The 21,820-nt window shown below is 40.0% G+C and overlaps 3 protein-coding genes, 1 long non-coding RNA gene and 1 pseudogene across 5 annotated transcripts; 1 reads left to right on the forward strand and 4 right to left on the reverse strand.

Annotated features, from left to right (window-relative positions):
* Positions 1–625: 625 nt before the first annotated feature.
* LOC137948329 (uncharacterized protein C594.04c) lies at positions 626–8,316 on the reverse strand. Of its 2 annotated transcripts, XM_068794384.1 has the most exons (4): positions 7,953–8,316; positions 7,592–7,855; positions 6,659–7,081; positions 626–950 (listed from the first exon to the last, which is right to left on the reverse strand). In XM_068794384.1, exons 1-4 carry the CDS (start codon positions 8,169–8,171, stop codon positions 867–869), a joined length of 990 nt encoding a protein of 329 aa, XP_068650485.1. In that variant the 5' UTR covers positions 8,172–8,316; the 3' UTR covers positions 626–866. The 2 variants fall into 2 exon arrangements, with proteins under 2 accessions (XP_068650485.1, XP_068650486.1); XM_068794385.1 differs by lacking the exon at positions 626–950 and having other exon boundaries at positions 6,448–7,081; positions 7,953–8,314.
* Positions 1,284–2,968, reverse strand: LOC137948376 (probable methyltransferase PMT18; annotated as a pseudogene).
* A 1,645-nt stretch (positions 8,317–9,961) lies between the features above and the next one.
* On the reverse strand, positions 9,962–12,964 carry LOC137949084 (uncharacterized). Its single transcript, XR_011111688.1, has 3 exons — positions 12,092–12,964; positions 11,088–11,157; positions 9,962–10,390 (listed from the first exon to the last, which is right to left on the reverse strand). It is a non-coding gene; the product is annotated as an uncharacterized lncRNA (long non-coding RNA).
* A 414-nt stretch (positions 12,965–13,378) lies between these two features.
* LOC137948055 (UNC93-like protein 1) lies at positions 13,379–15,119 on the reverse strand. The gene is made up of 2 exons (XM_068793977.1): positions 14,013–15,119; positions 13,379–13,807 (listed from the first exon to the last, which is right to left on the reverse strand). Exons 1-2 carry the CDS (start codon positions 15,047–15,049, stop codon positions 13,561–13,563), a joined length of 1,284 nt encoding a protein of 427 aa, XP_068650078.1. The 5' UTR covers positions 15,050–15,119; the 3' UTR covers positions 13,379–13,560.
* Positions 15,120–18,690: 3,571 nt separating this feature from the next.
* On the forward strand, positions 18,691–20,358 carry LOC137948438 (uncharacterized). Its single transcript, XM_068794524.1, has 2 exons — positions 18,691–18,856; positions 19,598–20,358. Exon 2 carries the CDS (start codon positions 19,665–19,667, stop codon positions 20,097–20,099), a length of 435 nt encoding a protein of 144 aa, XP_068650625.1. The 5' UTR covers positions 18,691–18,856; positions 19,598–19,664; the 3' UTR covers positions 20,100–20,358.
* The last annotated feature ends 1,462 nt before the right edge of the window (positions 20,359–21,820 follow it).

The raw sequence follows: 21,820 nt of genomic DNA on the forward strand, positions 1-21,820 counted from the left end.
ATGTTGCATGTCGATTCAGTTATCCAAAAACTCAATTAAAATCTCCTTGATGAGGCCAATTCGCTTCTCATATTGCTAAAGGTGTAATCTTGCCCTTTTAAGCCTTTTAATATAACTCAGTACTATTTCAAAAAAAAAAAATTACTGAAGGTATCAATCCTTCGTGGAATCCGGAAAAAACTGAGGATCACATCCATAAAAGCAAATCTCAACCATCTAACACAGAAAGTTGAAATTGGGGAAGGGACAAATAACAACTAGCATTTGAAGGACTTCCAAGCATTACAAATCTTTGAACTTACCTAAACATTCAGTATTGAAATGAAAATCCGATGACCGAAACAGAAAACTTCTTTGCCATTTACCTAAAATGGACTACTTACGAGTGTGCTTGGCTGGCAGAGGGCAGTGAAGAAGAAATATAGGTCACAACAAGAGTTTGCAAAGAGCATCAGAGGAATAATGGATGGGAAGTTGCAAGACCAAGATAGGGAGAGGGAATGTTTAAAAGATTTCCTGTTGCTTATGGTAGATGCTGTGACCATGACAGGCCCTTCAAAATGGAAAGCTTCAAGAAACAGAAAGATGTATGGACAAAAAATCTTCTCTTCTGTTAGTTTTACAGAATAGCCGGTGTATTACACCGTCCAATCTCCTGAACTAACTTATAGTATGCAACTTTCCAACTCATGCAGTTCATGCATCCTTGAAGGGCCATTCTTCCTGCTAATTTACAGATTATAATTATCTCCCACACATTGATACGCTTTCCTCATGATGCCCCCCTATCTTGAGAAAATGGAAGCAAAAGAATAGAAGCAATGGTGGCTTTGCATGTCAAGCCTGTTTGTTCTTTGCTGGTTCCATCAACAAATCCACAATAAATAGGCTGAATCCTCGTGAAAAAGAAACAGCAAATACAGCTGAAGAAGCCAAATCGACCAAATAACCTGCAGAAAGGCAATGTCTCCCAGTAAAATCTCTCCAAAAATGACAGCAGTTGCAGGATTGAACAATAATTTATTTCAATAATGTGAAGGTATTAGACGAAGAAATGCCTAATAACTGGGAATATACTGAACCCTAACAAATTGCATGCGTTTGACAAAACATTTTTAATATGGCACAAATAGGTACATAGTCTTTCTATTCGAAGGAAGTGAAAAACAGAACTATATCCAATAGACAGACACTGGCTTAGGAGAATAAAATGACTTACTAAAACTGAAGTTTAAATGTCAAACAAATTGAACATACAAGAAAAACACCAAATGTTAGGCTTATTATTTGCTAAATTCACACCAGTCTTGATATGTCCCGATGAACTCTCTCTTGTAAATAACTCCAAGAGTATCAACTTCAAATCAACAGGAACTACATTCATAACCCAAACTGGGTCATCCATTACTCTAGCAAATCCTCCCAAGTGGGCATTCATGTCCATTATGTTTCTGATTAGTGTTTTAGAAAGAGAAGGGATGGTGCTTTATAGAGCATCATCCACCGCTTCCATAGCTCATTATCTTCTTCGAATTTCTCCAGGATCATCCCAGGAAATGACCCACTCCTTATTCTAGGAGGAACGACAAATGCTCTTGCTGGCCATTTCTCCAAGGCCCCTCCAGTAATTTCATCTGGGGTGAGGTTATGCAGTCCGGTCTTTTTATACCTTTTGATATAAAGAGAATCACGGCCAAATCAGCATAAGCTTTACGCTGCATGCATAAAAGTATGCTTCACTGAAATCAACTGAATTACCACTGCTGGGATTGCTTGAGTTTCAGGATAATATAAAAGTACAACAACATGGTATTCCTACTGAACTATAGACACCTGATAAATCGGAGTTGATTATGGTTATTAACAGGCTGAATAAGCAATGTCATTTTTGCAGATATTAGGTGTTTTGTACATGTCTAAGTTCCTTATGAAATCGATATGATTGATGGGTTTGGGCCAAATAGAGAGATCGCCCTTTTAAATTAGCTTTGTCCAGCAAAGCCTCCTGGCTAGTTCTTGCTTTAAATCTTCTTGGGATCTCTCCCAACCTCTCCAGTGTTTTTCCATCGAATTGGTAGACCCGAGAGGATCCAATGGCCTCATTGCCTTAGAACTCTGTCTACTTCATGCAGGAAGACTATCTGAACTAGCATGGCAAAAAATGGTCATGCTCTACAACTTAAAATCATTTCAATTTCTAGGCATAAGATAAATTAAGATTTCCTCTGTTAAACTGAAATGACTAGGAAATGATAGGTCATCTAGAGCAGTATAGAATGTACTTTTAATTCACAACTAAAATGATGTTCAATAACACTTGACAACTTACCATGGTCATACCAAGGGATCAAACAGCGAGAACAGTATGCCATATCAAATGATTTTGCAGGGTATGACATTCGTTTTGTAGTCAGTATTTCTCCAATCATTGCCAGCACTTCTCTTTCCAAAGCAAACTGGACCTGTGCTTCATGGCCATCTCTTGGAGCAAAAGACATTGTCAAAATATCTCTGTTCTTTAGATACGCTCCCAGATTGCCCTTTAACAACATCTCAACAATTGAGTTAACAGTGACCAAAGCAAGATGTGAAATTAAAACATTAAAACAGAACTGTAAGCAAATCGAAGGAGAGGTACGTTTTGCAAAGTTCTTATTCCACGTCCCGTATCAATTGCAGTCCTAATTTTCCAAAAATTCAAAGGAATGAGGTCATTGATATTATCAATATAGTCTCACCTCCTCGAGGAAACGTAGTACCACCTCCTGGGAACCTAAACTGATCACCCTCCACCTGAATCCAGTTTTAGGCAGCCTTCTTAATACTGAGCTCCTTATGAGGAATACTATGATACCAAGAATAATCTCTGCTCTGTGCCACATAAAACCTTGCAATTCAGTGATGCTGGAATCATGCAGAACAGAAACTCGTCCTTGGCGGGGAAATGTCTCTGTCTACACACTGGCATTGTCTTAGTGGCTCTTTTGGGTCTTGACCTGGAGTATATGTTGAGATTTCCTCTAAGATTTCTTACCGTAAGAAGAAATCCTGTAAATATTCCATAAATCCAGAAATTTTGTAAACTCTGTAATCCCCGTAATGACTCATAATTCTTCCATGTATAGTCTGTAAAATGGCTATTTAAGCCGACGATGTTAATGAGAAAAAACACCGAGATTGAAGCCTTATTTTCGAGTTGGTATCAGAACAGATTTAGCTTATGTACTTAGTGTGGTTAGTCAATTTATGCACTCTCTAAGTGAAGAACATATAAATGCCGTCAACCGTATCCTATGCTACTTGAAATCATCTCTAGGGAAAGGAATTTTATTTAAAAAAGGAGGCGACTTGAAAATTGAAGGTTATATAGAAGCCGATTGGGCTGGGTCAATAGAGGATCGACGATCTACATTTGGATACTTTATATTTGTAGGTGGAAATTTGGTCACCTGGAGAAGTAAGAAACAAGAGGTGGTGGCTAGATCGTCAACTGAAGCCGAATACAGGGGAATAGCTAAGGCAATATGTGAATTATTATGGATCAAAAATCTGATACAAGAATTACATATTGAGTAGACAAGTCCTATGAAATTATATTGTGACAATAAGGCAGCATGTGATATTGCCCACAACCCAGTCCAACATAATAGAACTAAACATGTTAAAGTTGATAGACACTTTATTAAGGAAAAGTTAGAAGCAATAATCATTAAAGTCCCTCATGCTCGGTCTCAGGATCAGCTTGCCGATGTGCTGACCAAGGCAGTGTCTTACCGAGCCTTTAACAATTGTCTCGACAAGTTGGGCATGAGTGATATCTATGCACCACCTTAAGGGGGAGTGTTGAGATTTCCTCTAAGATTTCTTACCATAAGAAGAAATCCTGTCAATATTCCATAAATCCCAAAATTTTGTAAACTATGTAATCCCCGTAATCACTCGTAATTCTTGCATGTATAATCTGTAAAATGGCTATTTAAGCCGACGATGTTAATGAGAAAAAAACACCGAAATTGAAGCCTTATTTTCGAGTCATATTGCAAGGAGGGAGCAATTTGGAGCCACCAGTGGTGCCATTGGTGGATCAAGGAAGACCGTCTGCAAACCCAAGAAGCCCCGAAGTTGAGAAGAGTGGACCAGAAGAACTAGATTTGGATCTTGACTCAGTATTGCCTCTATTATAAATTCCAAACAAATTGATTGGCAACGAAGTGACGCTTTGCCAAGCAAGCAATACGTAGAAAGTAACACACAGACTGTTCAGTCCTCCAATCCAAATAATCCATTCCCTCTGCAACTCAAATGGGACAAGCATGGGACAACTATTGTCATCCTTGGCCATTAGAACTGGAAAACTTTGCAGTTAGTTTCTGTTAAAAATCATATGACATCATTACTGGATCAAATAAAACTGTTAAGGTTGAGTCTCACATATCAATGCACTTGCAGACTGGTGGGTCTTTTCCAATTAAAAGAAATGGAGTCAACTTCACTATGATTGGAGGTATCAAAATCTCAATTACTGATAAGTGAAAACTTCAGTTGCCATTATAGAGTAGATAGATAGGATTACACGCAATTCAAATAGGTTGAAGGTAACCACTCTCGCATGCATTAACTCTTATCGCAAGCAAGAAATCATGAAATAAACTCTAAGGTCATGAAGATTACTTGGCCATTTTTGTATGCATTTCAGGTTTTTACCGCATCCAGATAAAGTAGGAACAATGTCAGATAAACAAGAGTCACAAACTAGCCCTACTAATTCCAGGAATAACTGGGGATTCGTTCGCATAATGACTAACCAGGTCTTTGGATTTCTTGATCTAAGCTGTCTGGGAGAACCGAACTATTTTTAGGAGGTAATTTTATCATGTAATACATGGGTGGTTGCTTTCCCCTACTTCAGAAAAGTATAGAACGTTTTATGTAATATATAAGAAATAAATTCTTAACAAAAATTCAAGTTTTATTTTTAGCCTATATAAGATACACGGTACCTACCATGCAAATGCATCAACAACATTCAATATTGTGAATGAAGAGGGGAAGTGCAGGAGAAATCTACTTTTCCCACTAGTTCAGAATCATTTAGTCTCACGAGTTAGGCACAGATTACAAGAAATGACGAGTGAATGACAACAAACAGATGCACTCTGATTAATTTTATCCAATCAAATTTTCTAACAACTTGTTTGGAGGAGTTGAATGTCTGGAGAAGAAGCCTGTTTTTGGATTGGATTCAATAAACCCCTAGTATTAGAGACAAAACCCATAGCCCTTTTTGTGCAAAGGAGCCCACCTGGTGATTAATCCTCAAAGCAGTGTGTTTGCCTGTACAGTGCATGCTATTGAGTGAAAGAGGTGTGGCCTTTGCTCAATACCCTTGAACATGCAGGGCTTTAAGGCTTACAATATAGAAGGAAACAGGACATCACCCATTAGCATGAACCAAGGAAACAGGACATCCATCGCAGTCTACTTCAAGAAGTTCCTAGCCAGCTCTCACTTAGTGGATCAGAATTCCACAGACATGAATAAGCAAGTTCTCCTCCCCAATTCGTATCTATACAAACTCTTTATTTACGCTAGGGCTGAATGCAGTCTCCACCTTCCATATGGTAAAAAAAACACCCATAGCATGATAACAAGGTGCTTCACAATGCCATGACATGTGGCATAAGGATTAAACATCATAAATTGATACTTCAAAAAATGTGGTTGAAGAATGAAAAGGTTGCCAGCATCCAAATTGCATTAAAACTTGAAGACATGTTGAAATAAGCTTAAGAATATGGACGCTGGTTGATGCAGCAACACCAGAAAAGGTAAGAAGCCAGCGGTTAAAACTAAAAAAAATGCTTGTCCAAGTGGGCAGCAAGACACCTTTGAACATCTTATACTCTGCTGCTGAGAGATTAAGGCCATGGCACATGAATGTTCATCACTCCATTTGTTACTCAAAATGCCTCTTTTGCATAAGCTTCTCCTTTTGATAAACAGAATGATGGGATTTTTTAGTTCCTTTGGAGACAAGTTATGAAACTGTACCTTTAGAAAAACCTTGGTAAATTGCTGGATGATTTATGAATCCACTGTTGAAACAAGGTTTCCAATGGTTGGTTGACTTTGTGCTTACGATTTACAGAACTTTCTGAATATATGGTGAATTCATGCCAATAATAACTCTTATCTTTAATAGGCTGATGAAAATTAACATTTTCAGTAAACTTTGAATTTGATATCCTGAGCTTGCAGACCATTGAGGATGTTCTTGAATTATTTTGACAGATTCATTGCATAATTTCATGAAAAAGACGAACAAACAACTAGAGATGTCATAAACCAAGAACCATGTGTATCTCAAATATGTACCGTCCTATCATGCCAAAGTCCACAAAATTGAAAACAGTTTTGAGAGAAAAACGTTGGTTTAGCTACACAAAATTAACAAGACCAATACTGGTATAATTTATTAGTAAGAAAATCTAACTTGACAACATTGACAAATTACAGGCATAATAGGAAATTCATTAAAAACCAGAACCAAACAAGAAAGATATTTAGAACTGATCTCTTACTAAACACAAGAAGGATCATTTTAGTTGTTCTTGTCTTTTGTTCCAGCCAGGTTTGACCTAAACCAAGGGATCCATACCGATGTGGTCTTCTGATACAACCTATAAGCTTCAGCTCTGTCTTCCCGTTTTAGCATTCGACGCTCTACAAGACCCGTCACATATGCCAAGCACAGACTATTAACAAGTGATCCAATGAAGGTCCACCCATGCCCCAAATTCCATCCATAAATGACTAAGCCCCACCACCATAACTGCTCTCCAAAGTAGTTAGGATGGCGAGAATACCGCCATAAGCCCTTATCAAGATTGGACGCTGGAGGTTCTCCAAGTTCTTTTAGTTTTCTATTTCTTTCAACATAGTTAAACAGCTGTGTATCGGCGAAGTAAGCAATAACTATTCCACTTAAGCACACTAATGTAGCAACTATATCCCAAATGTTCCATGGTTCTTCACTTGAGTATACAGCATATATAGGAAGACAAATGCCTACCAAGAAGACCTGTGACATGGAGAAAAATAAAGAAATCAAGCCCAGAAAAATTCATGAAACAAAAGCTGAAAACAGAAGGCACAACAAGTGAAATGAAGAACTGTGACAAGTGAAGAACAAGTAGTATATTTTAACGATAGGACAAGTGAACAGTGAAGAACAGTTTTCCTTGAAATATACTAACAAGTAGTATATTTTAACGAAGTTCAAGAAAACAGTTCTTATGATTAATTCATCTTCTCCTACACATAGAGGTCTTTAAAAGCCTAAACTAATCCACTCACAACATTTTTGAAAAAGCCCGGAAGAACCATTAGGAGGCCTATTCCAAAAGCCCTCGTACTAATTAATGATCCTCCCAGAAACCAAGCGTAGTGGACTACAGACTTTTAATCTCCGGCCCCTGGTCCCTAGAGTTGACTAGTAGATTTATGACTTTTCTAGTACCTAAGTCAAATGCAGATAATTTCCTCAAAAAACTACCATGCTGGGGGAGAAGAACAGGGAAGACATTTTTACCTGCTGCACGAGGTAAACTGCGAAGAAGGAAACCCACCACCAGCTCTTCCCATATTTCCTTCGCATATCGCTGAACCTCCAGTCTTCCCTAGCTCCCCACTGCCATTTCTCCCTCCTGAAATAGTTATGCGTGAGCCTGATGCTCCACACCCAGGTCAGCAAAGTCACAACTAACGACCTGGCAAAGTTGAATTTCGCAGATGGGTGGCTCGCGTAGTAGTGAACAAGCATCACGGGCACCGCAGTCCAGTACAGATCAATCAACTGCAGGAGAAGCAAACAACACCAGCATGAAAACGGGAACAAACTTTAACATACTTTAACTAGCTTTTTCTTTCTTAATAACAGTTTCGATGGGTACCCAGTGGCTGGACTGAAGGAGGCCAATGAGCCAGAACATGATGTCGACGTTGACGAAGAAGAAGATGTTCGCCAGAAAAAGCGGGTGATTTGAGCACCATTGAAAGATAGAACCAGAAGAATCAGGAGATTGTCGAAAAGTGCGTAGGAAGGTGATGTAGAAGGCTATGGAAGGGAGAGGCACAAGAATTGCAATGAGCATGTTTATAAGACTCCCCATTGCTACTGGAGTTGGAACTCGGAAGTCGGAGTTTGATCAGATTTGGAAGTCGAAGCACAAGAGACCCTTTTTATATCGACGGACTCAGATGAAAGAGAGGCTTGACTACTAAATTAGGAACTCATTTCTTCTCTCTCCATTTTTCCTGTACATGTTTTCCGCGAAGACATTCAATTTGCGTCCTGTACTCGTACATGGAGTGATTTTTTTTCATCAGCCTTTTGATCTGAACCACCAACTCCATGAAACAGACTCTGGACCAAACATAACCCAAAACAACCTGAATTTTTATGGATTCCCTAATGAATAGATAAAGGAAGCATCACTACCGGGATTCAGGAACTGGTTTTGGGTCGGGTTGTTTTAGAGTTCACAAATTCACGATCACCTGATCGTTACAAAAAATAATCGAAGCCGGTCCGGTTGACCAGTTCACAACATTTATTCCCATTGCAATTAACCTTTAAAACAATTGCAAAGGGAGCGGGATTTTCGTACTACCAATTGAACTATTGCCGAGAAAGTAAAATAATTAGTCTTCATAGGAACCGCCCACGAGTGCCGAGCAAGCTCCGGCGGTGGGCCGCCACTTGATTCTCATCTAATCACTGTTTAATATTTATTTAATCAACTTTTTTAATGATCACGGCAATGCTATTTTGGTTCTTTACAGGTAAAACCCACCCACAGTAACATACCCGCATCATTTGCCTGTGCTTTGTTTAATCACCAGTTTCTTAACCTTAAGCCGTGTTTAATGATGTTTCTACTGTGCCCAGATTGAGATCCACCAATTAGCTACAGTGAACACGGAGGGGGATCTCTCCTTTGCTTTAGCCTCTGTAAGGTCCGTGCTCGTCTCTGTCGGCGATTTCTTTAAAAAGGATTAAAGCGGGCATGTGTGCAATGATGGGTGGAGCTCTTTTACATGGTGAGGCTAATGATGGCAAGACCTTCTTCTCTCTGGGTTAATTAATCAAACAGGTGGAGGACCCTCTTGTAATGCAGATTCCCTTTCTATGCCGAGTCCCTGATTCTCCGCACCAGGAGATGTTGGGAGGTATTTCCAATTTCCAAGCCCAAGGGGCGTCGGGATTGAAAATTTATTGGAATTTGGGAAGAGTGAATGAGATCAAATGGTTGCTGGTCTGATTTTACGAGTGGTGAAGCTTCAAAGAAAATAACTATTGGCGTGATTGACTTGTTTAAGTCAGTTGAGTCAACAATAAGCCTGTGGAATGAGCTCACACTCCTTCACATGGTCACCCTACTGACTTGTTTTGCACACTGTGGCTTCTTTCGGGACCGGCTATTCAATTTTGATGGGACGGGATCTCCTGATCCTTCCATTGATTCCAGTCTGAGAAACAAACTTGCTGGAGTCTGTGGAATGAGCTCAAGAGGTTCTAATCAATACCCAACTGCGTTCCTGGATCAAAACACATCTTTTGTTGTCGACAAACCAAACTCTACAATCAGATCCTTAACAAACGAGGTGTACTTCAGATAGATCAAGAACTTACCTTGAACAGTTCATGCAATTTTTTTGCAGGAACTGGTGCCTGTTCTTTTCTTTTTGGTCGCTTCTCTAGTTTCCACAATCTTATAGACATATATTGTGGATTTGTCATTAGTAACCCATGCAACGAGAATTGAAAAATCTGCAAAGGAGGTTTACTTGTTTTCGATTATTCAGCATCAATTTCTAGAAGCCAATGAAGTTCTTAACGCTCGAGCTACAATTGCAACGAAGAAAGCCGAAAACAGTAACAATTGTTTTACTTGGAAATGCTAATATGTTAACTGTATGAATGGAGTTCACAAGATCATAAGAAAGAAAATGAGAAATCCATATGAGACTTTCTTGCCCAACATGGTGCCCTTGCTTCAGCTTGAAACGGCACTGCCAGTTTCTGAACAGAGAAAATGAGCCACAATGCAAAACAATGTTAAGAAGAGGAATCTTGGGTAACAAAGATCATGATCATCAATCGAATTCCTTTGGGCCTCTATCTCCCAGAAGGTTTGGCAGTTTCAACTGTAGATACTGAAGATGCATTAGATTTTGCACGAGGAGACTCTTCAGCCAAGAATGAATGAAGAAATTTTTTATTAGAACCCACATGAGTGCAAAACAGCTTCAGTAGTTTTCTTCCCCTCATCCATTTTAGCATGATCTTCAGACGAGGTTTGCTGTTCAAACTGCTGATACCAGCATCCTATGGCAATTGATGCAAAGGCAACGATTAGTAAAGTAAACAATGAAGTGAGAAGGGTGTAAACTACTGAAGTTCTTTTCTTTTGTCTTCTGAATGCCATATAAACATCTAAACTACATCTTTTATCAAACATAAGAATGTTCTGTAAGGGCAAATAATACCTTCAAGCAGTAAGAAGGTACACGAAAGAAAAGATAACCAGGGGTGATTTAGGGTTTTGAGTCTGATCAATATCTCCGGGATATTTTTTCAGTCAAAAGAAAAAAGAAAGTTGCAAAAAACATAGCTTTACCAATACATATTCATTTCAACAGTTCAGATAAATCTAGAGCAAAAGCATATTTGTTCTCTCTCTATTAATATATACATCATTTTCAAAAAAAAAAAAAAAACATATCCGTTTCAACAGTTAGTTCATGGACGAGAGCAAAAGGAAATCATCAATACAAATCTACAGTTTGACTGGATGAAGTTAAGGTAATCAGTGTGTTTTAGTTCCACAACCATTTAGCCTTCTACACTAGAATTTGTAGAAGCATGCTTCATCATCCAATTGAAAGGTCAAATGCCCATAGCCAGCAACTCTAAATAGACAGATCAAAGTGAGAAAATTCAGATTGTACCATCCTACTAAACCAGACAAAGTCCTCCAAATAGCTCTAAGAAGATACAAAGTAAAAATGTGTTCAAAAATTACCAACAAGTCAGATGTCTTGAACAATCAGTTAGTTGCATAGGCCAACTCTAAGAGAAACAAAAGGTTGTACCTGTGTGAGAAACAAAGAAAAAAGATCAAAACATTCAATAGAAAAATAATGCTCCTGAAAACAAGGAGAAAAGTAAAACAGGTCCTTCCTACTTTCATATTTCAATAAAATGGTTAGTGGCAGTGGACTGAGAGAGGAAAAAAAAAAGATAAAGAACAGAGAGAAGAACACCAATAATTATCATAAGAAGTTACCAAACCAAGTTCAGGGAATCGACAACAATAACAAAAAAAACAACAAAAAAGCAAACAAATGAATCACACAACAACCCATCTCCATATGCCAAAAGCACATCTTAGGGGCCATAAAATAGTCCATTCAGAAAAGATTAGACAAATAAAAAACATGAGAATATCTTCAAGCACGAAGATAAATGGATCAAATGATAAGAAATAATGAAAAAATTAATACAAAATACATACCTATTGCATTTGCAACAGCATATTCATGTAATTGGTATTTGATTGAAGCAAGGAGACTAAAAATTCCACAAAATGCGAAGGAGAATAGTAATTATAAATTACAAAGAAAGATGAAAAATGATTACTAATGCATCTATTCATAGAGAACTGAAATGAAAGACGAAATGCAGTGCCTACCCAAAAAAGATCAGTGGAAAGATATTTTTAACAAGGAAAGCAAAAGCAAAAACCTTTTTTAAACTGGACAGGCTCCATAATATGTGAGGTAAAACATTCAGACAGAACTTCAAAAAATATGACAAGGAAAGCAAAAGCAGAAACCTTTCTTTCAATTGGAGAATCCATAATACATATTATGTCCTGATGGATAGAAACATACAGCATTGAAGTTTTTTTAGTTAAAATACAATTATCAGAAAATGACGAATCAATGAGCATCAATATTTGTTTTCCTGGAAGTAGGATAGTATTGAGTGAGCTATAATTTCAACTGTAAATCGTAAAAACTTCACCTTGGAAAGAGGTCATGAGTCGTCATGGATATCCCTCTTATTCTGCTAAAAAAAAAATTGGTGTCACAAAGCAAAAACCTCCAAAACTTTTAGAAAGATATTACAAGTATAGAACAGTACATTCATACTTAGTGTTTACACAAGTAGTACATACAGAAAACAATGAACTGAAATAATGTTTGCAATTACAGTATCTATTTCAGTTTTCCGACTCCATAGTTTTTTTCTGTCTGAAATTCTCAGTTCCCATCATCATGAGAGTGGAACAGCAACCAAGTCAGAAATCGTGAGAGAGCAGAGAATGTTCAAGCTTGAATTCTAAACTGCAACTTCTCCCATTTCGCCATTTCTTGTATTAAGCTCTCATTCATTCCTTTGCTAGGCAAAGCATCCAAGAAATTGTTCTAGCTACTGCGCAAAGGTTCAAAGAACCAATAAAATTTGTGGGTACGGAGCCCAAGCGATAACAATAATGAACAGCTCAAACTCTTCAAAACATTGTCCGGTTCCAGATTCAGCGGATCGCAGAAAATATTGATGCCACTTAAAACCCAAAAAACAGGGTCAAGAGGATACCAGAATCACAGCTGAAATTTCAAGTGAACAAAACAGATTGTCGAGACTAAATGTCGTTCGATTTACATCACCAACAGATACAATCGCGTCACCTGCCAAGAAAAAGCTTACTCGCAATCATGGTTGATTCCCCAAACCCCCGAAATAAAAGATTCCAATAGCAAAACCCAAAAAAGCAAATCGCGAAAGTGTTACATGCCGCAAAGCACAACGACTACAAGGTTTAAGCAAAAGAAAAAGGAAACAAGAAGAGGAAGATAAAAGTTTTAACGGATCAAGCTTTTAGAGTAGGGTCTTAGAAATCATGTCTTTACAAATCTGTGGGGAATGGTGATTGGGCGGGTGGCTATGATTTGATTTGTGTCCTTCAACAATCTCTTCTATTTTAATTTTTAGATGTTTGTTTAATCATTTCAAATGTTTTCAAGCATTTAATGATAAAAAGAAAATGCAAATACAAGGTAGTGACGATCACTCTTATGAATTGTGTGCAAAGAATAAAAAGTTTGTGCTGGCAGGTTGGTTTATGCAATTTTAAAGTGAAAGCGAAAGGAAAACGGATCATAGAAAAATTAGTCTTGGGAAAATAATTTTCCGGATTGTAGAGTCTCTCTCGGATGAAAGCTGTCTCTAAAATTTTTGCCACCACCATAATTTCGTCAATACGACCTCAAAGTATTCACAAGAACAGCTCCCAAGAAATAACAAAAGAGCAAAAGAAAAATACCCAAAGATTGACAGATAAAATCTAACAGAGTAGCTTCTTTTGCCTTTTTGGTGCACCGCGTTTTACATTGTTTACACTTCTTCCTCCTCCAACCTCCAAACCAGGTAACAACCGCGAAGATTATTCCCAGTTCCTACTGTGATATATAATACTTTTTTAAGTAGACTTATTTATCATTTGCTTCGTCCCCTTTTGAAGAAGCTGAGGGTGGAGAAGCTCTAATTGCTGCTTCCTCATCCACTGTTTCTTTATCCTTGACGGCCAAAACAATCAGTAAAATCAACAATGGGTAGCTCACGGTAGTGAGGACCCAATTTATAATTAACTGGGAGAGCAAGGAGGTGTTGTGTGAATCCACTTGCCAAGCCACTGCTGCTCCTGCACTCTGTACTCCTTTATAGAACCCACTGTACCTGTCATGGCCAAGAACATTTGCAATTTCAGCGAAGAGGACCAACAAAAAATGGGTACTGGAAGGTGATTGATGCGCAGTGATTTCTGGTCGTTCTTAAATTATCCGGAGACAGAAAAGATGTAATTCAATGGAAGAGGTAAACTTCCCAAGACGGAGAGAGGCAGAGAAGAGAAGCAGATGAATGGAAGAGGATTGATTACTACCTGCTAAGTGTCTCAGAGTCGTCAGCCAATGCGCCAATCACCCAGTAGCACAAGCTCTGAAACATGGCATCCAACAATCCGTAACAAAAATATAGCACAAAGGGACCGGCATAATCACTTCCAGTTTCCTTAAAATCCAATTTATTGGGCAAATCATCATGCGAGTAATTCAACTGATTGGCAAGCCCACCACCCCAAATCGCAGTCCCCAACACGGCGACAGTGACGATCCCCACCATCCCCCTACTCCTCCTGCTCTTGAAACTGAAATCCAATAAATAACCGATCGCCACCGACCCGATCATCTGCGCCCCCCAATAGAAAACATTGTTCAGTCCCCTCGTTCTCAGACTGAACATCCGTCCGTTCACGTTATTGAACTGGTAAGTGTAGAAGAAGTTGCTCGCCCAAGCCGCGGGGACGATAAGGCGCATCTTCCAGTTGCGGAAGAGCTTGAGGATCTCGATTGCCTCGGTGGAGACGCTCGAGTATTTGATGTTGGTGGCGCGGGTGCCGTCATCCCGGAGGACCTTGCTGGGGTGGAGAATGGCGAGGGAGAGGAGAGCGCCGGCGAACATGAAGCACATGAAAGCGATATAAGTGCCGTCGTTCACGGATTTTGCCTCTAAGCGGTTGTAGTTAAGGACAAATGGGATGAGCCCGCCGATGACGCCGCCCATGTTGAAGACGCTCCAGAAGAGTGAAATGTAGGTACCCCTGCGCTCGGGCACAGGGTAGGAAGTCATGATGGCGCCCTGGCCAGCCCAGAGGAGGCCAGCGCCTATGCCGAGGATAGCGCCGGAGACGATGGCGAAGGCCTGGTGCTGGTAATGGTTATAATAGAGGAAGGAACCGGCGTTGAGAACATAGGTGAGGCAGCCAGAGAAGAGGGTGAGACGGGGACCCAGAATATTGTAGATCCCGCCGCCGAGGACGCCGAAGATAGCGAAGGTCGTGTACAGGGCAGTGTTAGCGTTATTAGCTGCCGTGGGGTCGACCTGCCCTCCACCGCCCATGCCGCTGAGGGCGTTGAACATCCCCGGGCAGCAGAAGCATACCAATCCGATCAGGGTCACCTGCACCAGCGGCGAGTTGTATCGCAACCCCCCCGCCCCGCCAGCGGCACTGCCGCCGGCGCCACTACCTCTTCCCCATCTTTCCCTTCCAACCCCATTAATGTTCTCTGAAACAAAAAAAAAAAAAAAAACGCCGAAGAAGAGGATTTCCACCTTTCAGAACCGCACCCGTATCACAATTTCCTCAGTTTCCAACTTCCGTAGGTGTGACCGGCCTATCGTTTTATCATCAATTATGAATGGAACAGACAATCGTGCTGTAATCTTTTCAGCTTTGAAATCTAGGTAGTCCTCGCGTGTAAATGACTTATCAAGTTTCCAATTAATCAGACCCTTTCATTTTCAGCAGAAAAGTAGGGAGGGAACTACATCAAAGTAGAATAATAAGAGAATTTCACAACCAGAATTAGGGTGATGGACATGTGGAGATGGGAGATGTCGTATCGGGAGTTAAGATCAGAGCAGGATAACTGACACGCTAGGGTGAAGGGGACGCTCTAATAGACGGCGGATAAAACAATGAAAAAATCGTCTGAGGATTCAAATGATTAAAATATAAATCTGTGAAGATTCTGCATCTTCGAGTAGAGATCCTCGAGAAAGCCTGCTCTAGAAGAATTCGAATTGCAAATAAGCTGCCAGGTTCATGCCATTCAATCTATTATCCATCTTTTCCGTTTCATTTTGTTTTTGAAAAAGAAAATTAGATACAATGAGAAGACAAAGGCTCTGTCAGTGGATAAAGAAGACAGAGTTTTGGTGTAATTTTGAAACAAACAAGAAGCCCATCCAAAGGAAGGGGCGATACTTTAAGAAAAATGGGAGAGGGAGAGGCAAGGCGGCCTCCTCCTTCCCTCCTTATGAAAAATAGAAAGATAGGAAGATGTAGTTGTTCGAGATGAGAACAATTATCCCGTACGAATGAAATTCTGCCAGGGACTGTTTACAACAAGATCCAACCTTCTCATTCAAGATATCAGAAGAACCTGTGAGTAAAAAACGTTTCCCATTCCCCGCCGCCGGTGGAAGCGATTTTACGACGACTCTTCGTCGGGATTCTGTGCTATTTCCAGCATTTCCCAACATCGTCTTGCCCCTCCTCGTCCTTATTCTCTTCTTCTTCCTTTCGAGCTGTTATGTGCATTTATTCCCCTCTTTGACTTTTTCTGCACCGAACGAACTTGATCTTATACCTGGTGAAAAGATTCGATGGAGACCACCCCATAAGATCCGGCTGCCCCTCTTCTGCTCCGGCTCTCCCTCAGTCCTTTTTCTTCCTCTGGTTCCACCCGTCGCAGGTGACGATTTTTCTGTTTTTACTTTTCCCCAAGTTGGACTGTGAAAACCCTTAAAATTATTAGTAAGAAAGTAATAATATTAGGTCATTAAGTTAATTACTAGAGTAATTAATTATGTTAATCGATAAATAACTTGAAAACAAAATAAGAAAAGTTAATAATATTAATTGTGAGGGTTTAGGGTTCTGAAAAATCCCACAAAAAATACCTTTTTTTCGTTGTTTTTCATAACTGAAGTCTAGAATACACAGCAAGCCTGTGTATCCTTCAGTCATTAATGTTTTCCCATGAGAAATTCATGAAAAAAAAAATCAAAGCTTTATTACCTATCCATGCAAAGTGCTTGTTTGCTGCTTTCTTCTTCCCAACCGAGGCTTAAGTTGCTTGCCTCTTGCTTCTTCCTTAATTGCTGTTGCTGTGAAGTTATTCGACTCAAGAAGGTTATTCATCTGTTTCTCAACAACAACGAAGATAACATTGGCTGAAAGTTCTTGCTTGAAATCTTCATGGCTGCTGTTCGGCATTCAAAGGAATCAGGAGTTTTCGAAAACTTCTCTGCAAGGTGCTGGTGAACTGATACCTGAGAAAACGAAAACACTTTTTAAGAGTCCTGTGCTGTTATGTAAACACAAAAGACAGTTTGGTGGCAAAGCAGAAAATCACAGAGGTTGCTGTTATTCAAAGATATCGAAAAATGAAAGAAGAGCTTGAGAAATACGTTTTTCCTTGGAATTGGCATAGAAAATTCCGACTTTGTTAACCTATATTACCTTGCAGAGAAGCAGACTAGAATTTCAAATATTGGTGATGCGGTGGTTGTTCCATCTCTGTGTAAAAAGCAGCCGTGGATGTGCCTGAAGGAGAAGTCACTGTTGTGGCCAATAACATGAAATTAAGATTGAAATTGAGTGATCTTGAAGCTTAGTCATCCTCGTGATAAGGTACGGAAGGATAGCTTTGAGATCATTCATTTGGACCACACCACCAAAGGGAGGGGGAAAAGATGAGTTTAAAGCATTAGCTTGTACAGTACCCACCTGCGTTTTCAAAGATGTTTTTGGCATCTCTTTCACATGCAACCAAATGACCCATCTCTTGCAGAAGATCAATTACTGCTAATGATGCCCCCCTTGAGAAATAAAATCGATTCTTCTGTAGCTTTGACGCAATTACATTATTTGGTTGCATCTGAAAGAGATGCAAAATGTCTTGAAGTTGCAGGCTGCTACCATACTGGAGCTGGATTTTCTTCCAAAGTGACGACCTTATCATTTGGCCTTTCTCCCCCTCCCGTCTGCTTTTACTTCCATCGTCAAATATGAAATCTTTCTTTTTTTTCTTAAAGAATTTCTGGGTGCAGGGGGAGACGGAGGATGAAAGATTCTCATGATGCACGACTGCAAGTTCTAAAGCAGTGAAGACTGAGGAACAACACCGCGATGCTTCTCAGCGGGAAGAAAGAAAAAGATACGAGAAGGAATCACGAGTTGAGCTGCTGCAATTTTCTCTGATGCGGAATCCTATCAGGGATCTCTGAATTTGCAATGGCCAGGTTCAAGCGTTTACGACTTCTCTGTATCTCTCTAGATCTTACGATCATTTGTCATCTACTGTAAAATTATTGAAAGCATCTAAGGAATGATGCGAGTGGCGGCCATATTTTCCGACGGAATTTAGCAAAAAAACAACCGTAGACTTTTCTTTGTGAACTACTAATAATGGCCGTTCCTAGTTTTACGAATCTACCCCTCCGTCCTCTAAAACTTTGGTCTAGGCTTTCTAGGCATTGGTTTGGTTAGGCCAATTTTCTTAGAGTTTATTTTGTTAATATTTACACCAACGACATATTTGTCTCACGAAGTGTGACATGAACCTTGGATAAGGCCTGCCTAATCCGACCACGTTTCTAATTTCTCGAGTCCGTCAACACGCCCTTTTGTCCCAAAAGCACGTGATCCACTGCAACTGCTCTAAATGCCACGTCAACCATTCTTGCCACGTTTCGATCCGTTATTTGATCCAACCGTTGTGCGCATTTTGTCCTCACCCTCTACACGTGACACGAATCGGGGGATTGCCCCTCTTTTCGTTAATACGAAACATGCGAAATTCACCTCCATTTGCGCGAAATTTCATTCGCATTTCATCTGCTTCCGCGTCGGTAGCGAACGGTGCTTCTCGGGAGCTCCTAAAGCGTGGTGCTCCGACACGGAAGACGAGGAGGACTAGAATTTCGGGTGCAGCTGCCTTGCCTACAGGTGACTACTGAATCGGTCCGCTCCTATAAATTGCCCTCGTCCTCGTCGTCTTCGGAGGTGATCGAGGGGGCACGAGGCGGTCGGTTGGAGTGGTGTTGGTGCGAGAGTGGCGCTTGAGCTTTTGTTTCGTCCGTGATCCTTTCCGGTTTTTTGTTTCAAAAGCGTCAGTCGTTGGCTCTATTTCGGATTTTTGGTTTTTGTTGCTGAGACATGTAAGTCTTCTTTCCTTCCTTCCTGTTCTTGAAATGGATCTTTTTATTTGTTTATAGGCCGTCTTATGGAAGTTTGGCCTTTTGACGGTTCGGAAGCGTTGGTTGGAGAGACTCATGGCTTATTGTGAGCTCGAAGAGAGTTTTCTTCGTTATGATAGTGATATTTCTCTTCGTTTTACGGATGATAGCTTCCCGATACGTTGCTAAATCTAGTTTTTTGTTTTTGTGCGGATGCATTTGGCAATTTCAATTTTCTTCGCCTGGATCTAACTTAAATCTTGGGGGAAACGTAACTGTACTTCCCTTCTTTTTTGGAAAATGGAATTTTTTTTGGTGAGGTTGATCCTTTTTTTTTTTTCTCTCTGTCTGACGTCGTCCGGAGTGTTTCATCTACGGTTCCATACGGTTACTGTGCACATTGATGGCTTATGACTTGCAAGGATGAGCTGCATCTTCTACTTGTTGTTATTTGTTTTATTAAGGTCGTAGTAAAAATTGATATGGTATTTCTTCCGGTCCAGTCAGCTATTCCTTCCTGTTTTAGTTACTTATATGTGACCGTTAACCTCGGAATAGCAGGTACAAGCTTGTTTATTTCAGTGTTGATAAATTCCTTTCGGGCTTTAATTATAGATGCTTTAATGAGGGTAAGTGGCGCTTGATGGTATATGGTGTTCGATATGAACACTGGAGCTGTTTTCTCCTTCATTTGACTTGGTTTATTCCTCCATTGGAATGCAGAGCAGAGGGCTTCGTGTCAAAAAACTCGATTACAAGTGTCAAAAGTAGCTGATATCAGTTCAAAGCGATGGAGGTATATGGCAAATCCATGATTTCCGAGCCCACAAATGTTATTTTTTTGTCGAGTATTCTCAACCGCGAAGGAGAACTCCCAAGTCACAAATGTGACAAGAGATGTCAAAATGAACACGTGTGCGCAAACATATACCGGTGCAAACTAACGGGAATTACACACATCTGCGATAAAAATTGTAATCAGAGAATCTTGTACGATAATCATAGCTCTCTTTGCAGAGTCAGCGGGCAGGTTTTTCCTTTTACCCAGGCAGAAGAGCAAGCGGTTAGAGGAATCCGGAGGAAGTTCGAAGGGGAGAGCAGCCCTGACAGCTGTGCTTTTAAGCGCAGGCGAGGAGATTCGCAGCTGCATCCTTCTCCTTTTGAGAGGTCTTTCTGTGCAGTTGCTCCAATCTGCAGTCAAATTGGAGATGGCATGGAGATCTGAGTCCATGGTGAAGGAGGAGGACTTGTTCCTTTTCCCTTTTCCCTTTTCCCTTTTTTCTTTTCCTTTTCCTTTGTCTATTTGTTCCTGGAACGGAGAAGAACTACTCTTGGGGACTCGAATGGGCAAACCCTTTGTGGTCCAGTTGTAGGCGAACTTCTTAAAACTTCTTATAATTAGTCTTTCTTATATGAAATTTGGGCTATGTAACGTTACTATTACTTAGAGACTTCAACCTGCTCTAATTACCAGTTCCTAATCATTCTGAGTTTGAGTTAGATATCTTTCTTCCCTTGCTTATCTGACCTATCTTCTTGTTGTTTGATGAAATTCTTCTTCTCTATCACTTTGTTTATTTTATTGTTGTCTTATTTAGCGTTAAATGGTGACTATGAGGGTAATGCAAGGGACAGCTGGAAAATTCATTAATTGGATATAGTTTCGGTTTTATTGAGTTGCATTTGGGGGTCACTCAATATGTGAACACTTTGGTATTCACATGTAGTCATTTTAGAATTTTGATAGTTATTTGTGGAGACTTGCAGGTTATGCTACTTCAAATGAAGGCTGATGGTTGTGAGTAGTATGTTATTGCAGGTTGCTGGGGCTATATTTCCCCTTTTGTCTCTTCCAGGTTTCTCTTGCTATTGTGTTAACATGGTTTCCTGAAATTCATGTTATTTTGCAGGCTAAAAGCTATCCCCCAGCAGAGCTGACAATACTATTGCAGTGATGATTGTAGATTTGTATTACTTACATGTTCTCTTTTATGTGCAAAGTTTCTAATTTCTTCTTTCTTGCATTTTTTCAGGGGGTGAGATTATCTCCGTTGTTGGAAGATCAGGGATTGATCTGCAGATGGCACTCAGGGGTGGAAAGAGTGCATAAATGTTGTAGTCTAGTTACTGTATCTAATATTCAAAGGAGGAGAGGATCGTTGAGCATTGAGCATTGAGCATTGAGCATTGAGCATTGAGCAGTAGGTCATTTGTCTGCATCCAAGAGAATTGAGCAATCAATTAGCCGCCTGATTTGGAAGTGTCATCAGATGAAGCTGGCTAACTTCTGAACTCGGACGATAGCAGATGTGGTAATATCTCAGTCACACCATATTGCGCTGAGCTGCAAGGTGGTAACTAGATATCAAGTAAGTCTGGAGTAGGAGTTGCGCGCTCCTTGATGTGTATATGTACAGGCCATGTATTTTATTTGTTGGTGAGGAGAGATGCTGGTACCTTCCCTGATTTTTTTATGATCTAGGTGGTTGAATCCATTTTCGACGTGTGAGAGGCCAAGAGTCCATGAGATCTTGTATCTTTTTGTTTTGAGTGATTGATTCTGGATATTTCAATTAATTGCTTTTTTTTAATGTGAATGCTTGCCCCTCTGATCAAAAGTTACTGGTCTCTCTCTGTTATATCAAGACCTTATTCCTGAGTTGTTTTTTACATATTAAGTTAGTGAGTTTACTTGTTCCCATGTTTGGAGTGGTTGAACTGCTCCACGCTCTGGAAAAAGCTAGCAGTTGTGGGCCATAATGTGCCTTGTGCATTCAGACTAGGTTACAGCTTTGTCTTCTTCAGACTTTAAGGCCATACCAACCTGACCTAAAAAACCTATTTCTACGTTGGGGTGGGGACCAACGGGAATCCTTCTTTTAATTTAAAATGATACGAGTTTTAATAAACAAAACAATATAAAGTTGGGGTGTTTTAATAAATAAA

This window comes from Aristolochia californica, unplaced genomic scaffold, assembly GCF_029961685.1.
Source record: "Aristolochia californica isolate CCGP_79_NKW_82.1479 unplaced genomic scaffold, dmAriCali1.0.hap1 SCAF_13, whole genome shotgun sequence".
Taxonomy (NCBI): Eukaryota; Viridiplantae; Streptophyta; class Magnoliopsida; order Piperales; family Aristolochiaceae; genus Aristolochia; species Aristolochia californica.

What these genes read in the sequence shown, in the direction of transcription:
- LOC137948055 (XM_068793977.1), bottom strand. Translation starts at nt 15,049, where the DNA reads ATGTTCAACGCCCTCAGCGGCATGGGCGGTGGAGGGCAGGTCGACCCC. An exon ending in GACTCTGAGACACTTAGCAG is followed by an intron (nt 13,808 to 14,012) that starts GTAGTAATCAAT and finishes TGGCCATGACAG; the next exon opens with GTACAGTGGGTTCTATAAAG.
- LOC137948329 (XM_068794384.1), bottom strand. Translation starts at nt 8,171, where the DNA reads ATGGGGAGTCTTATAAACATGCTCATTGCAATTCTTGTGCCTCTCCCT. An exon ending in TCCTTCAGTCCAGCCACTGG is followed by an intron (nt 7,856 to 7,952) that starts GTACCCATCGAA and finishes CTTCTCCTGCAG; the next exon opens with TTGATTGATCTGTACTGGAC. An exon ending in CAGTTTACCTCGTGCAGCAG is followed by an intron (nt 7,082 to 7,591) that starts GTAAAAATGTCT and finishes TCCATGTCACAG; the next exon opens with GTCTTCTTGGTAGGCATTTG.
- LOC137948438 (XM_068794524.1), top strand. Translation starts at nt 19,665, where the DNA reads ATGGAGGTATATGGCAAATCCATGATTTCCGAGCCCACAAATGTTATT.